Below are 15,344 nucleotides of genomic sequence, written 5' to 3' on the forward strand. Positions count from 1 at the left end.
AGTGAGAGGATTCACCAGAGAGAGTGGGGGGGCAGAACAAGCAGACTGATGAAATACACTGCTGAGGGGAGCAGCGGGCAAGACAGCAGAGGTCTGCTGTCCCATAGGGGTCACCACCCTAGGGGTGACCTCTCTGGCCTGGGATGGGACATGCTAAAGCAGCTGCTGCTATCTTCTTAGTGTTGCACTTTAACCCCTTGGCGCCACCAGGGAGGGTCCCTCTTAATGAATTTTTATGGTGCAGCAAACACTGGCATAATTGTCCCATCTCTGTCCCAGAAAGTGGTAATGCCTCATCATAGATGCTTCTGCACCAAAGTTTTCCACTTTTACTTGTTAGGATGCTAAGGAGCATAAAGCCTCTCTATGGCTTTCCTTACCATCATAACCACAGAAAAATTATGGTGTTACCCTTATCAGTCAAAATCTCACCTATGAGAAGAAAAAAATCCTGTTTTATTTTGCATAGTTCACTATCATGAAAAAAGAAATTTAAAAACTATTTCCCATTAGAATAAAATTCCCATTTAATTTTAGCACAGTGAAAAGAATTGTGTAAACACAAACAAGATAAATTTAATTGAAAAGGTTCATTACAGAAATTAACAATGCTTACCATTCTTTAAACATCATATACATCATTAATATATACTGTATCTTTTCAATCAACTCCATTCTTAGGCTCAATTTAAGAAACACAATTGTAACAGATTTTATACAAAAAATACTTCACTAAGAAAGTAGACAAACTGCACAAAACCAGTACATGTATAATGTGCATAGCAAGATAGCTTGAAGCATTGTGTATGGCTTTCTTTAAAATAGAACTATTGGGGGAATGGACCCATTTGGGACCTACTGTTACAGTTGACAAATGTAAACTGTTTCACATCTTTTAGGCACTTGCTAACAATAGTGTTCAATCCCTGAAAAATGAATTTACCCAAAAAAAAAATCTACATCTGAAATAAAAACCAAGAAAATAACATGGGTAAAGTCTTATATACTCCTTTTAAATTAAACCACCAGTTTTATTAGTGCATGCACAGAACTAAATTGAAAGAAAATAAATTTTGTCAAAACTTTCTGTGCGAAATTTACATAACTGAAAGGTACAAAAATATGTACAGTTTTAAATTTTTTGTTATGTACAGAAAACAAGCCCTGAAGTTTTCATTCCATCAATGACATTAACACTTGTAGTAGCAGTACAACAAAAATGGTATCTCACATAATTTTGTAATACAAGAACTCCATTTTCTAATGATCCAACAAAATTTGATCTAAGATTACAAGATGAAAAGTTTAAACGGATGATTCTGTTGTCGCTGTGAAAATGTCCATTTCAAAACTCTATGTAGGGCATGTCCCATAGAAAACTCCTGAAGTTCATGCACTGCCAGAGTTCACTAGTAATGCTTCTCCATTTTCAACTGTCAACAATCAGTAAATCATCTGCTTTGGGTTGTCAGTCATACTGAAAAATTGATAATAAAAATAGTTTGTCCCAATGTGGACATGTTCAGACACTAAGAGTAATTAAACACAAACAAAAATAAGATTTGCTTTGCCAATCTTGCTTCATGATATTGTTTCTGTAGGAAAAAAATTCAATTTTCAAGAAAAGCCATTCCCTTGGAAGTGCTTCTAAATTCCACTCTTTTTAAAGGGATGACAACCAAGAAAAAAATTGGTCTTTTGGATTATGGGTAACAAACAATTTAAATTAAACAAGCATAGTTCCGTGTAAGAGAATCACTGGCAAATATAACCAAATTCAGAAAAATGCTCAAATTCTTTCACTGGATTTCACATTAGACAGTTTATTTCTATACCCAACTGCCTATCTACAACTACAATGCTTGACAGACATTTAGAAAAAAGAAAATTATCTGGGGAGGGTGTTGGAACCTCTGTCGCAGGACACTGTTTACAAGAAAGTAAGATTTGTCAAAAGCTCTTTTTCAAACATGAGGTGTAACCGTAGTGAGTTAAATGTATTCTCAAAGCACCCAAAACTCCTCCAAAGAACTACAGATGTAGAGTAAGGGCTTTACTCAAGCTCTCAGCACATCTTCACAAACGGTAAAAAACTCCTTCAGTTCCATGATGAAAGAGCTCTCCATCTTTGGAGGGGCTACACTTATCAGATTCATAAGGCTGGTGAAAGAGGAATGTGGCCATTAGCCGTTACCCTCTGCTGAGTCGTTGAAGAACTTGGTCGGGAAAATTATGTTATCAAAATTTTCTTTTAGCCCTAACTTCCCAAGAACACACTTTTAAAAAATTAAATCAAAGTACGCCTGTGCTGTCATACAGTGAGTGAAAGCATGTCAAGTATCATATATAGACCTTTTGCTCTTCTATTGACACATTACAATTTTCACAAGTAGTTTCAGGCAATAAACTGAAATAGAAAACATCTGCATTAAGGTATCAAACCACTGTTGTTTTCTAAGATAATTTTACTTTTCTTTTCCACAGTTAACAATAAATTATTCTAATGTATTCCAATCACGAGTAGCTTCCATTAAATGCCTCTGCCCATGACCAGCCCAGGCATCCTGATTGTCAAATACTCTACCACAAAACCAACAGTTAAATGTAGCCTTCAGAACATTTTCAGAGGTAGTTTTCACAATCTGATAATTGTTTTTGCTTGTCTTTTTGAGTGTTAACTTTAATACAAATCTTTCTTTCACAGAACTAATAGGTTTAAATGTTTTGTGTCTCTTGGAAAAATCATAAGTTGTTTTAGGATTATAACAAACTGGCTTCAGCAAAGCATTGATAGTTCTTTTTGACAATGAGACCTTAAGTACACGTCCATTAAATTTAGCAATAGTTTTCATTACATTGACTACTTCTGGTGCATCTGCATCAGGATGATTCAAAACTACAACTGGTTGGTTTCTCCTAGGGCATTTCACAAGTTGTTTGGAATTAAAGGGGAAAAGCCGCAAAGTTCTGACTGAATCTTTTGATAGCCTAGGTCTGCTAAATCCAAATGATTCATGGATATCTTGAGGTTTAGCCTTTTCTTTACACTTCCTATGTAATGTTGCTTTTTTTCTTGGAGGTTCTAGGTCACTATCACTATACTTTCGTTTACAGTTTCTGTTTCTAGATACAAAAGCAGTTTCAGAATCTATACTTCTTACTTGAGTTTTTATTCTTGAAAAGTTTTTTTTGGAAGTCTTTTTTCTATTGAAGCTTCTCTCAATTGTACAATTTGTTTTACATCTTAATACCCTGGCCTCTGAATGGTCAGTGATACATATTGGTTCGTCAGAAGATTCTGGACATGTTGCAGTAGAAGTTATTACAATTTCATTTGCTGGCATCATGTCATCTAGTATGAAGGGTAAGGCATCTCTAGAAGATTCTGGCTCTTTCTGCTCTCCTGTAGTTTGATTAGATGGTACAATGTCTTTCTGCAATGAGGATGCACAATTACTTACTGAAAGATTATTAGCAGCAGTTACATTTAAAACAGGGTTAAAAATTTTCAGCAATATTTTTTGTGGTGTTCCTTCAGGTTTCTTTGGCTGTATATTTTGATAATAAGTACTATTTTGGACTAATTTGGGCTTAAGCAGCTGAGTCTTATTTGGCATCACACACTTGAAAAAAACAGCTTGTTTGCCATCAGGCAAGAGGGTATAAAGGGGTGGTTTTGGAAAAGTCTCATTACGCTGTTTTACTGAATCCAAGATATTCAACTTAGTGCCCTGATGCTCAGATATTACATTAGAAGCGGGAGCAGCTTTCAGTGAAGAATTCGCTGCTGATTTAATAATGTAAGGACCTTTTAATGGCAAAGTACTTTCTGAGCAACTTTTCATGCTCAAACAACTGCCAATGCTGGAACAAAGTGCAGGTGTCAGACAATTATTGTTTTGTTCTACCTTTAAGACAGGCATTCTGCAAGGCTCCTTAGCTGCAGTTCCACACACTTGACCACTCTCAGTTTTGACAGTGGAAACACCTTCAAGTTTCCCATTATTAAATGTCAAAAGCATCCCAGGTTTCTTGTTTAAGATAAGAGAAGCAGGCACACCTTGTGCACTAACCAATGGAAGCGATCTTCCTGATGAAATGACATGTAACCCAGGTTTATTTGCAATGTGAAATGGTACAAAAAAGCCTTTTGGGGTCTGTACGTATATAGTATTCTTTGGTTCTGAATTTACAAGTGGATTCTGTATATACAAAGAACCAAAAGTTTGTGTAGTGGCTCGCAGTTTGTCTTTTACAAGCTGCTGTGTTATTATTGCATCTGACTGAGTCTTAAGTAATGTGCCAAAACCCGAAATTCTAGCTGTCTTCTCCATATCTTTCATGTCTTGTGACCCTGACAGAATTTGCTTTTCTTTTCCACAATTTAAATTCAGATCATTTGTAGGTATATCAATCCCCACACTAGCAGATGAAACTGGAAAGATGCCTTGTACTTTGAAGTCTTTTGAAGAGTCGATGACTTTGCCTTCTCCCTCAAGTTTCTGATAGGACTGGTCATAATCAAGAGGCAAGTCTTTATTAAGAGTGCTGTCAGTGTCTTGTTTTACATCGGCTTTTGCTTTCAATTCATCTTGAAGTAACTGATTTACTTCAGGTGGCAAAAATTCTGATGCCTGTTTGCTCTGGAGAGAGAACACAGATGTGATTCTAGGCATCATGGGTGAATCAACATTAGAAATGTCATCCCAGTTAGACTTTTCAGTCATACTCTCTAAGTCCTGATTTTCATTAGTATATAGGCTCTGTTCATCAATGTTTTGTCCTTTTTCTAAAACACACTCTTCCCCAATTTCAGCCTGTGTTTTTAAGGTTCCGTCTTTAGTGTGTAAAAGGCCAGTAGATGCTAACAGGCTATCTGGGTTTGAGCTCTCTTTCCTCACTAGGGATAAAACTGATTCACTTATTGGTAGTTGAGCAACTATCTTGCTTGATGAAGCTTCTCTTTGAGGGTTTTCACATAATGCTGTTCCTGAAAACCTACGACGTTTATTTAAATTATTCATTTTCGAGTAATTATGAAAAGGTAAGGATCCCTGGTTAGGGGACTCAACAGGCAATTCAGGGTTGACATAATTAATGCAATAGTTATGCATATCTCCACTACTGTATGCATTTGGTTTGACTATATCTGGACTTTTAATGGCAGTACTTAGGACCTCAGGAGGACTCTGAGTAATATGACTTCCCCATAAGTCGTCTCTTGTTTCAACTTTTGTGGTCAAGTTCACTGAAGATGTAATCAATTCTGATGTCACTGACAAAGAAGACACATTTTTTTCATCATCCATTGTTTGAAGCACACTGTTCCTTTGAGACAGCGAAGTCATTTCTTTTTCTGAAGTTATTTTCCCCGGAAGTACAGGAGATGCATATGAAAACGGAGTACCTGTTTTCATGTAAACTGTGTCACTTAACTCAGTTGCTATTCCTGATAAAAATCCAGTGGTATCCAAAGTCTGTGGTTGCAGATGAGTATCCTTGGCAGACTCTGACTGAGAGCCTGTGGAATATGAATTCTGTCTATTGGTAGGCAGCAATTTAATTACAATATGTTGCTTTCCATCCACCATCTTGAAGCCCATAAACTTTGCACTGTAGTTAGCAGGAACTGTTATTCTATTGTTTTTCACCATTAACACTGTAGGTCCTTGTACAGCAGTTTTCAAGAAACCTGAAGTAAAATTTGATCCCTCTTCAACTCTATTACATTGTCCAGTGGACAGAACAATTGGCTTTTCTGACTCTGACTCAGCACGTTTATCATTGTTCTCACAATAGTCTCTTTCATCCTTTTCTGAATTTAAATGTTCCTGAACAAGATGACTCTGGTCTTCAGACTTAACCAGTGTTCTATTCACTTTTTTAAGCACTTGAGTGTTTTTTTCCATACTTAGGTCGCTCCCATTGATTTTCTTACGTTTCCAGAATGTCTTCCTTGATGCACCTATCTTGTATCTTTTCAGTATCAGCTTAAGTCCCGCTGAAGTCTTCGCCATCCTTTTTTCATATTTGTCTTTTTCCAGTTTTTCTTTTGCATATAAATGTTCTTTGTGCAAAGTTATAACATGTCTTATAAGGTGCTCTCTCCTGGTGGCACCATAGTTACAATATTGACAAGCAAAGGGAAATGTACCAGAATGAACATAAAGGTGCTGCTGAAGCTCTCCTTTGGTAAAACATACATGATGGCATTTACCACATTTATAATGGATTTCATTGTGTCTGTGAATGTGCTGAACAAATGTACCAACATCCTGGGTGGAGAATTTGCACTTTTCACATTGAAAATTACCATTTACACAATGTGTGGCTGCAAAATGCTTTGTCAAGTCTAATAAAGTATATACACTCTCATTATTACAAATGTCACATTTTACTAAAGTGCTTCTATGGGTCCGTCGGTGTTGTTTGAAGACCTGGAAATCATTTGCTGAAAAACTACACATTTCACAAGGATATGAAGGTAATTCACCATGATGCCACATGTGAAAGTGTTTCTGCAAATCATTTGGGCTGTATCGAGTACTATCTTGGCATTTTAAACAGTTGAAGTTGAGTATTTTTGCAGACATTTTTATGCTCTCTTCAACTCTCTCAGATTTATGGAACAACATACATTCCTCTACATGGTTTGCAGTCTTTATGCTGATAGATTTTCTTGCAGTCTGTGGTTTGCACTGAAATAATTTTCGGTACTTGTCAACTTCATGTTTCAACAGAACTTCATTTGGAATATTTATCTTCGGCAAATCAATTTTCACATTTTTTAGTTTATAATGAAAAATACTTTCTGAAATTTTTGGTTTAAGTATTGATCTCAAAGTATCAACTATCTCATTTTTCACATCATAATCTTTTTGGGGGGTACTCTGTTTTTCATCAAAAAGTAACTGCTTCTGTTCGGATGGCATGATTTTACAAAAATTCAAATTTCTTTTTTTTCCTGAAAACTCTTGAAGTTACTCGTGATTTATACAGGACACAATACTGTGCCAAGACATCTTCAAAATACCAGGATTTCCCACACATTAACTCACCTAAAATCAAACAAGAAATGAAATTTTCATTACGTAAGTGTGAGTAAATGTCTTTTTTTGTAAATTCATTTTGAAACAAAGCAGGAATATTAATAACAAATAAGTAAAAGTTATAATTCTGCTAAGTAGCTTAAAAACAGCTTACCAAGAAGTAACACTCTGAAGTAGAAATAACACCAATCTTGAAATCAGGAAATACAAGCTTGAGTTCCAGCTCTGTCCTGCGACACTGCGCAAACAGCAACTTCTCTGCGCCTTGATATATTCATCTACAGAAAACCACAACTGGTTAAGAACTCTGAGGCATAAAGATTTCTATGTTGATACCACAATTTTTAAGCAGGATTCGGAAAAGTGTAACAAGAAAGGGACCCCTAAATTGAAGTTCCAATTATACGCATATGGTTCCAATTATACAAATGTAACAGCCTTAGTTGATCCTACAGTATTACTACCCTGTGATTTCAACAAACCTCTCTCCAGATTTTCTACTTCCTTAGGGCCTCAGGGATAATTTATGTTTAAAATAAAAGTTCCATTCATCTAAATAATAATAATAATGAACAGCTATATATCAGAGATATTTTATGGAGGTGGAGTGGGGAATGGGATCAAAAACAGTGGGGGGAAGGGAATGCACTGAACTATGGTGATGGCAGACAGGCGATCTGGTGATGGGAAGCCCTATATTATTTTTTAAAAGTTCCATTCATCTAATAACAACAAAAACAAAAATTATCTGTTCCCTGAAGTTACCATTACTAACTGGTAAATCCATAAGAGGAAATTAACAGAAATAGCACATTACCACAGGGGATTATAAAGTCCACCTATTACCTCTCTGGTTCCCAATGATTTTGATTATCTAGCTTTTTGTACTTAGAACTCAAGCAGAAAGTTAAAAGGAACACCCTTGGCACACTAGAATGTATCCATTACAGTGTGTATCCATTAATTCAAACACTTACTAGTAGTCTGTGTTACTTTAGAGAAGTCTCAATCTCTGTGTCTTAGTATCTTCATCTATAAAATTAAAAAAATCCATTAATACTCCCCTCACCCTGTTCAGAGAAATGATGCAGGCAGATTATTACTTAAACATACATTCATGGATTGAGTTAACCAGTTTAGTTAAGCAGTCAAAGAACCATTGTTTAATTTTAAAACTTGTATATGTTCTGCTATGACTTACAGACTGACTGTATATGAACCCTTTACGTCTATGGCACAAATACACTGTATAAACCACTGGTGTCTATATTTAAAAGGGTATTTAGCAAAATTTCCTTTACTTTAACCAGTTTTATATTCCAAAGAGGGGTCAGTAATAAACTGGTAAAGGTGAAAGGACATTACTATCAGCAACACTAAAAACTACAGGAGATTAAACAAACATTAAAACCTCATGAGAGTGATTTGATTTGGTTATCATGGTAATAAAAAGTACCAATAGGACCTCTCTGGTGGCGCAACAGGTTAGGATGAAGTACTGCAGGCAGGCTAGCTGCAGCCGCTTCAGCATCAGTTGGATCCCCGGCACGGAGGTGACCCATGTGGCACAGCAGGCCTCTTCTGTCTTGCCTGCTGTTTCCCTCAGCAGTTTACTTCCTCAATCTGCCTGTTCTGCTCCCCACTCTGTCTCTGGTGAATCCTCTTACCGCCCCTGCACCTCTGGCCTCTACCCCAGTTCTTTATACATCAACAAATAAATCTTTTTTTAAAAAGTACCAATAAGCCTTGGTTTTATTCTGTGTTAATTTCTCTGATTTATTCTTGTCTTTGGAAGGGAAAAGAGTGATGAACTAGCAAAAAATGTAATCTCAAAATATGTGATGAGACTTTGCGAAACAGATACAGAAGCATGAGTATGATAATAAAATCACTGTATTTGCATGCTTAAATGATAATAGATAAAATCAGATAAGCCCAAAAAGTTAAGAGTATAAATCATGTTAAGCTTCACCCAGAATGTCTGTACAAAAGCCTCATCTTTAAGGTTCAATAAATATAGCTATAATTAGGAACTTTAATGTTTTTAAAATAATTTATTGAGGGAAAGTAATTAAATGTAAATACTTAATACTTTTTGACATTATTCTTCAAATATATACATATATGCTAAATTGGTAATGAATTTACTTGCAGGTGCCAGTTTACTGAATTTTTCATATACTATGCCTAATACAGTAAAACATTTAAACTTTTGTTTAAAAGTTTTCACTATATTGTTTTAAGCTACATGTAAAAATAATTCTTTTAAAGACATAACTGACTAGAAAAGTATTCACTGACACCTGGTGTATTCTCCACACTAAGGAGATTCCCTACATTGTGGCACATTCACAACAGTGATAAGCATCTTAATCATTAACAGAGCCATTCATTCAGTTACCAGACTTTAAGGCAGAGTTCAAATATGTGCAACATTTCAAGTATATCAATGATTTGTTTCCATTTTCCAAAATATGATGATTTCACCATTATTAATAACCAAGTGTCTCTATTACCACATAGAGGAAACTGTATTCTTGCACATAAGAGGAGATGATCAAGGATATCACTATAAAAGGCACTGCCTTGTCTAAGTGTAATGTGTCTAAAAATACATGTAACTAAAACTAGATTTTGATAATACTTCTAAATAACATCAATTCCATTTCAAAATATCTATACAATTAAAAATTTTCTTATATCCAAGTATGACAACTAGTGGAAAAATATGATTTTCAAATACCTAAATCAATTAACACTTATTATTAAATGCCTACCATGAATATGAGGCATTTTGATCAGTGCTATGGAGAGCTTAAAAACATGGCCCTTCCACACTGTAGTTTACAAAGGAAGAGGTAGGACATATATACTAATACACTGCTTAATCAGAGCTGACCATCCTGCAACCTCACCTTTCCAGTACATATAGAAAATAATTAAAATCAGGAGGATGCATGGCAGATGAAACAGATGTCACAAAGTTCACCCATTAAAGTGTGTGAACTTTATATTACACTCCCAGATGCAAAAAAAGAGACAGCAACCAAAACAAAGAAAATATTTGCATACTATACAACTGTTAAGGCACTGATATCAAAGACCTACAAAGAGCTTATACAAGTCAACAAAAACAAACAATCCAAACCAAAAGCTATTTAGCAAAAGAGCTAAAGACACTTCCCCAAAGAAGAAATGCAAATGGCCAACAAGTATATGAAAATATGTTCAACTTATAATCAGGGAAATGAAAACCAAAGCCACAATGAGATACTGCCTCACACCTGTGAGAACGGCCCATATTAAAAAACTGTAAACAACAAATGCTAGAAAGATGAATGGAGAGTTTTGCCTATTTTTCTTCTACATATTTTATGAGAACTTGGAGAAAAAGGAACTCTCTTACATTGCTGGTAGAAGTGCAAACTGGTCAAGCCAGGCTATGTGGAGGATCCTTGAAATACTAGAAATGGATCTACCTTTGATTCAGAGATTCTACTACTTGGAATCTACCCAAAGGTCACAAAAGCACTAATTCAAAAGGAAATCTCCACCCCTATGTTTACTGCAGCACTATTTACAATAGCTAAGGTAGAAATAACCTAAATGCCCTAAAACAGACAAGGGATCAAAAAGCTGTGGTATATAACAGAAAACTCAGTGATTAAAAAAAAAAAAAGAAACAGAAACACGTGCCATTTAACAACATGGATGGAACTGTATGGGATTATTGTGCTAAGTGTAGTAAGTCAAAAGGAAAAAGAAACATACCAAATGGTTTCACTTATAGGTGGAATGCAGGAAAACCAAACAAGGGTCAAGAAAAAGATAAAACTTGCAAACTGACTACAGATTTGAGGCAAACAGCCAGGGAGTTAAGGGAGAAGGGTCAAAAGAAGAGAGGGGAGAACACAAGGAACTACGATGACTGTTCACGGTCACGGGAGCTGTGGTGGTGGGAGAATTACAGCGACTACACCTGAAGGGAGAACAATGACATAAGAAAAGAAATTTTTAAAATTTTTTAATTAAAAAAATAAGAAAGCATATGCCTTTCTTTGAAGGGAAAGCAATGTTAAGAGATTACCTTATTAAGAAATCCATCTAGCTTTAGTTTACAACTGTTCAACAATTAATGTTGAATGTCAATATTCTATGTATTTAATGTATAATGTATTACAGGGTCTTTATATTTCAGACAGTTCTGAGTTTGTTTTTTTTTTTTTGCCCTTAAAATTTAAGTTTTCAGATCTATTTTGCTGTCAGCTATGTTCAATTTGTAGCAAGTGGAAACAATCAAAGATGATACCTGATCACAAATTATGCTGTGGTTGCCACTTACTAATAAAAAAATATTGCACACTGTGAACATCTCAGATAACATTAAAAATGACAATTTTATAATTTTAATTCTCCAATCAACTAACTAATGCTCTTTTCATTATTGTACAATCTGGGTCCTATCAACAACTGCTCACTTTTAATCTATTTAAATCAGTGCCTTTTACATATGTATTATTATCTTCTAAAATTTAGCCTATGTATCATAAAGCCCTAAAGTAATACCAGTCACATGAAGTGTGGCTGTCCCTTTAAAATAATCTGGAGAGTTTCCTACATTAAAATAGCAAGTCATTTGACTTCCTCCCTCTCCCAATTCCCACTGAAACACAAAATATAGTAAAGAAAAACCATCAAAATGGTTAGAAACTAAAATAATCCCTACAAATACTACAAGGTGCTGGGTAGGAAACAGTTGCAAGACAGAGAAGCAAAAATAAATGCTGACCTATTGCCAAGTCCCAATTTAGAAGACCTTGACTAGGGGACATTTACTCAACCAATATTTAGTATCGGTATAGTAGGATCTAAGTAAGAAAAGCTTCCAAAATTCTGCCCACTCCCGTCCCAACATACCTTGAGATGGAAGGTGAGGGCTTGAGAGGAAGACTGTGTAGAGCACTTTGAGGGTGAAAGACGATTTGTGTAGGGATGAGGTGGAACAAAATGAATCCAGAATTCTCAGATCAGAAAGAGCTGAGGGTTACTAGCACCAGCTGTAAGGAGAGATGGAAAGAAGAAATTATTTTTAAACAAAAGTTAAATTTTCATTACATGTATGGTTACTGTCTTCTGTTGAACAGGTCTGTATTTTTTTCCATATAAATTGTCTCTAAGTTATTAGAAAAATTATGTTTAACTCTTAACTTCCCTTGCCCCAAACTAAAAAACTGAGGCCATCTTGGCTTATTTTAAGAATTCACCTCAATGAATAATGCGACCAAAGAAGATAAAGAGTTCGTAGAAACATCCTTTGAAAACAGTAGCATGAAAAGAGGGAAATGATCTGCACACTTAAGAAAAATCTATCCCCTCTCTCCTATCCATCTCTGAAAACCAATAATTACAATAAAAGTTACTATTTAAAAAAAGCTTTTAAAAGTTAAATAATTGACAATTTCAGTTAAGATATACCCATACTGAAAAAACAATGTACTATCATGAAGACAAGATCAAAGTCAATGAAGGGGAAAATAATGTTTTTGATAACAAGAGAAAGAAGTTTTTATTAATTCTTTGAGACTTGAATTTTCAAAATCGAAGGCTTCCCCAAATGCCCCGCAAGATTATTAGTGGGAGAAAAATGTAAAACGCAGTATCTACGACTTGTCCTAGTAAAATGCTCAAGTTTAAAAAAAGTTGAAAAAACTCCACCAGTTTTAGGCTGGGGGTTAGCCTAAAACAGTGATCAACTTTTCATCACCAACACCAATTTTAATCATATACCAATGTTAATCAGATATAGAATTCACAATTCCAAACACTAAAAGACAAGAAAGTAACATCTGCAGAGTTTTGAAGAAAAAGAATTAACTCAAAAATTAATTCTATACCCAAGAAAACACTTAAGTATAGGAAAAACACAATTTTAGATATATAAAGATTCAGAAAACATATGTATTACTTATTTTTTCTGGAAAAAAGTTTTAAGTAAGTCAGCAAAATCAAATTTTAATCAGAAAAAGTGAAAAAAGGAAATAATGTGATACAGAGAAAATATCTATCAACAATATAGTCTACAAAATAGAAATAAATGTAAACTGTGATAGTTAAAAAAAACAAAAGACTAAACAAGGGAACACAACACATGATAAATATAAGTCCTTTAAAAAACAAAATGAATGATGTAAAAAATATATAATAAGTAAATCCTTTAAAAAACATAAATAAATGCAGTACAGGTAACAATAGCAACAAATTTAAAAAGACTAGAAAATAGATCTATAAGTAGTAAATGACCTTGCAGACCCAGGAAAACTTAATCCCAAGCAGACAGTGGATACATTCTATATGTTCAAAGGCACAGGAAGTGGCAGCAAATAACTCTAATGAGAAGGGAGAAAGGTGCTAAGAAATTTGAAGCTAGGTTACCTCTGCAGAGGACAGGTTTGAACTTGACATGGAAGGTAATGAGGAGCCTTTGGTAGGTCAGGAGCAGAGAGTTTATAAAAGCAGTATTCCAGAGATATCAGATTTTCTAGATCATAAGACTTACTGAAGAAAATGAGTAAAAACGGAAGTGAGAAAATTAGAGTAAGTGATAATCCAAATAAAAAGTGAGGGAAAAGAAGTGGCAATATTGGCAGAAGTGAGGATTCACAAAGTAGATACAAAGAAATTTTTTAAAGATGATTCTCAAAGTAAAATATCAAGGATAAGGAATATTTGAATCATCAATCAAGAGATGCCATTCCTGGGTTTCTATCTGCCTTCCATGACAGACTGCTGAAAACCACAGCAAATAACATACTACCAGGTATTCAGTCAAAAAATAAGAAGCCGACACCCTGTCACTATCCAGCATTCCTAACCATCCAGCAAGTTATTTTAGTTCAATGACTGAAATATTCTTCAGTTCCAGGGTACTTTTAGCTGTGCATGGTAGTGGTAGAACCCATCCAGTCATTTTGTTTTTTCACTTTCCGCACAGTTTTTAATAACTACATGAGACAGTCAGTACTTTTAAAAAAGGGTTCGTATTAGATGATTTTGCCCACCTGTAGGTTAATGTAAGTGTCCTGAGCACGTGTAAGGCAAGCTAGGCTAAGCTATGACGTTTGGCAGGTTAGGCATATTAAATCTATTTTCAACTTACTATGGGATTATCAGGATATAACCACATACGTGGAGGAAAATTTGCACATTGTAGGTGCTTAACAAAAAACTAAAATACTCTGAATTTAGCTTAACCCTATTTGTGACTTAACATGTAACTCTGTAACTTGTCACATTACAGATAGAAAAAAAATTGTATGATTAGTCATTATTTTCTTATAACAGAAGACAGAATAAAAAGTGACATTCAGAAGAAAAAGCTTACTAAAAACAAAGTTCTGGGCCTTCCCTGGTGGTGCAGCAGGTTAAAGCACAGCACTAAGAAGCTAAAGCCACTTCGGCATGAGTTCAATCCCAGCCCCCGAGGTAACCCACATGGTGCAGCAGACCTCTCCTGACCCACCCGCTGTTCCCCTCAGCAGTGTACTTCGTCAGTCGGTCTGTTCTGTTCCCCGCTCCATCTCTGGTGAATCCTCTCACCACCCCTGCACATCTGGCCTGTATCCCAGTTCTGTATGCACAAATAAATAAATCCTTTAAAAAAAAAAACATAAAATTCTGCCTTAATGAGATTGGTAAAAAAACAAAAACTTCATTTTGCAAAGCAGAACCTAGTTCAGTGACCTCAGAATAACTATTATGCTTTTATGACTTGGACTATTTTCAGGCTTTTTGTAGATGTTTTGATTTTTTTTCACGTTTGCTTGAAAGGTTAATATCTATATATTTTAAAGACATGAAAAGAATAATTTTTGTAGAATTTCTACATAGAATAAAAGCTAGCTCTCTTCAAATCACTGTGGTCTAGTGTGCTTAGTACACAGAAAAGAGATATGAAGGGTTAAGTATACAGATGTAATTAAGACCAGAGACAGAAAAGTTCAAAATGTTAGTGTATAGGTGGTAATCTGGTGACATCAGTATACAATCAGTTAAGAGTTTAAAGTTAAAATACAGAAGTAGTTCCTGGTTGTAGTGAATTTTATTTCATTTTACTCTGAAACTATGACTGTTAAATACACATGCACACAACACACACACACTAACCCAACATGTTTTCCATTCCAGGACAAATAATACCTTTATCTACCTTTGCTCATACTGTTTCCTTTTACCAGGCTTGTTATATCCTTTTCTCTCTCTCAATTCACTATAGTCAAACTTCCTTTTCCGTATCTA

The 15,344-nt window shown here is 35.1% G+C and overlaps 1 protein-coding gene across 1 annotated transcript; it reads right to left on the reverse strand.

The window, feature by feature from the left end:
- Positions 1-542: 542 nt before the first annotated feature.
- On the reverse strand, positions 543-6,994 carry ZNF518A (zinc finger protein 518A). The gene has a single exon (XM_004680587.2). It carries the CDS (start codon positions 6,930-6,932, stop codon positions 2,496-2,498), a length of 4,437 nt encoding a protein of 1,478 aa, XP_004680644.1. The 5' UTR covers positions 6,933-6,994; the 3' UTR covers positions 543-2,495.
- Positions 6,995-15,344: the final 8,350 nt, after the last annotated feature.

The sequence above is a fragment of the Condylura cristata genome, unplaced genomic scaffold, assembly GCF_000260355.1.
Source record: "Condylura cristata isolate star-nosed mole 26May11 unplaced genomic scaffold, ConCri1.0 scaffold00011, whole genome shotgun sequence".
Lineage (NCBI taxonomy): Eukaryota > Metazoa > Chordata > Mammalia > Eulipotyphla > Talpidae > Condylura > Condylura cristata.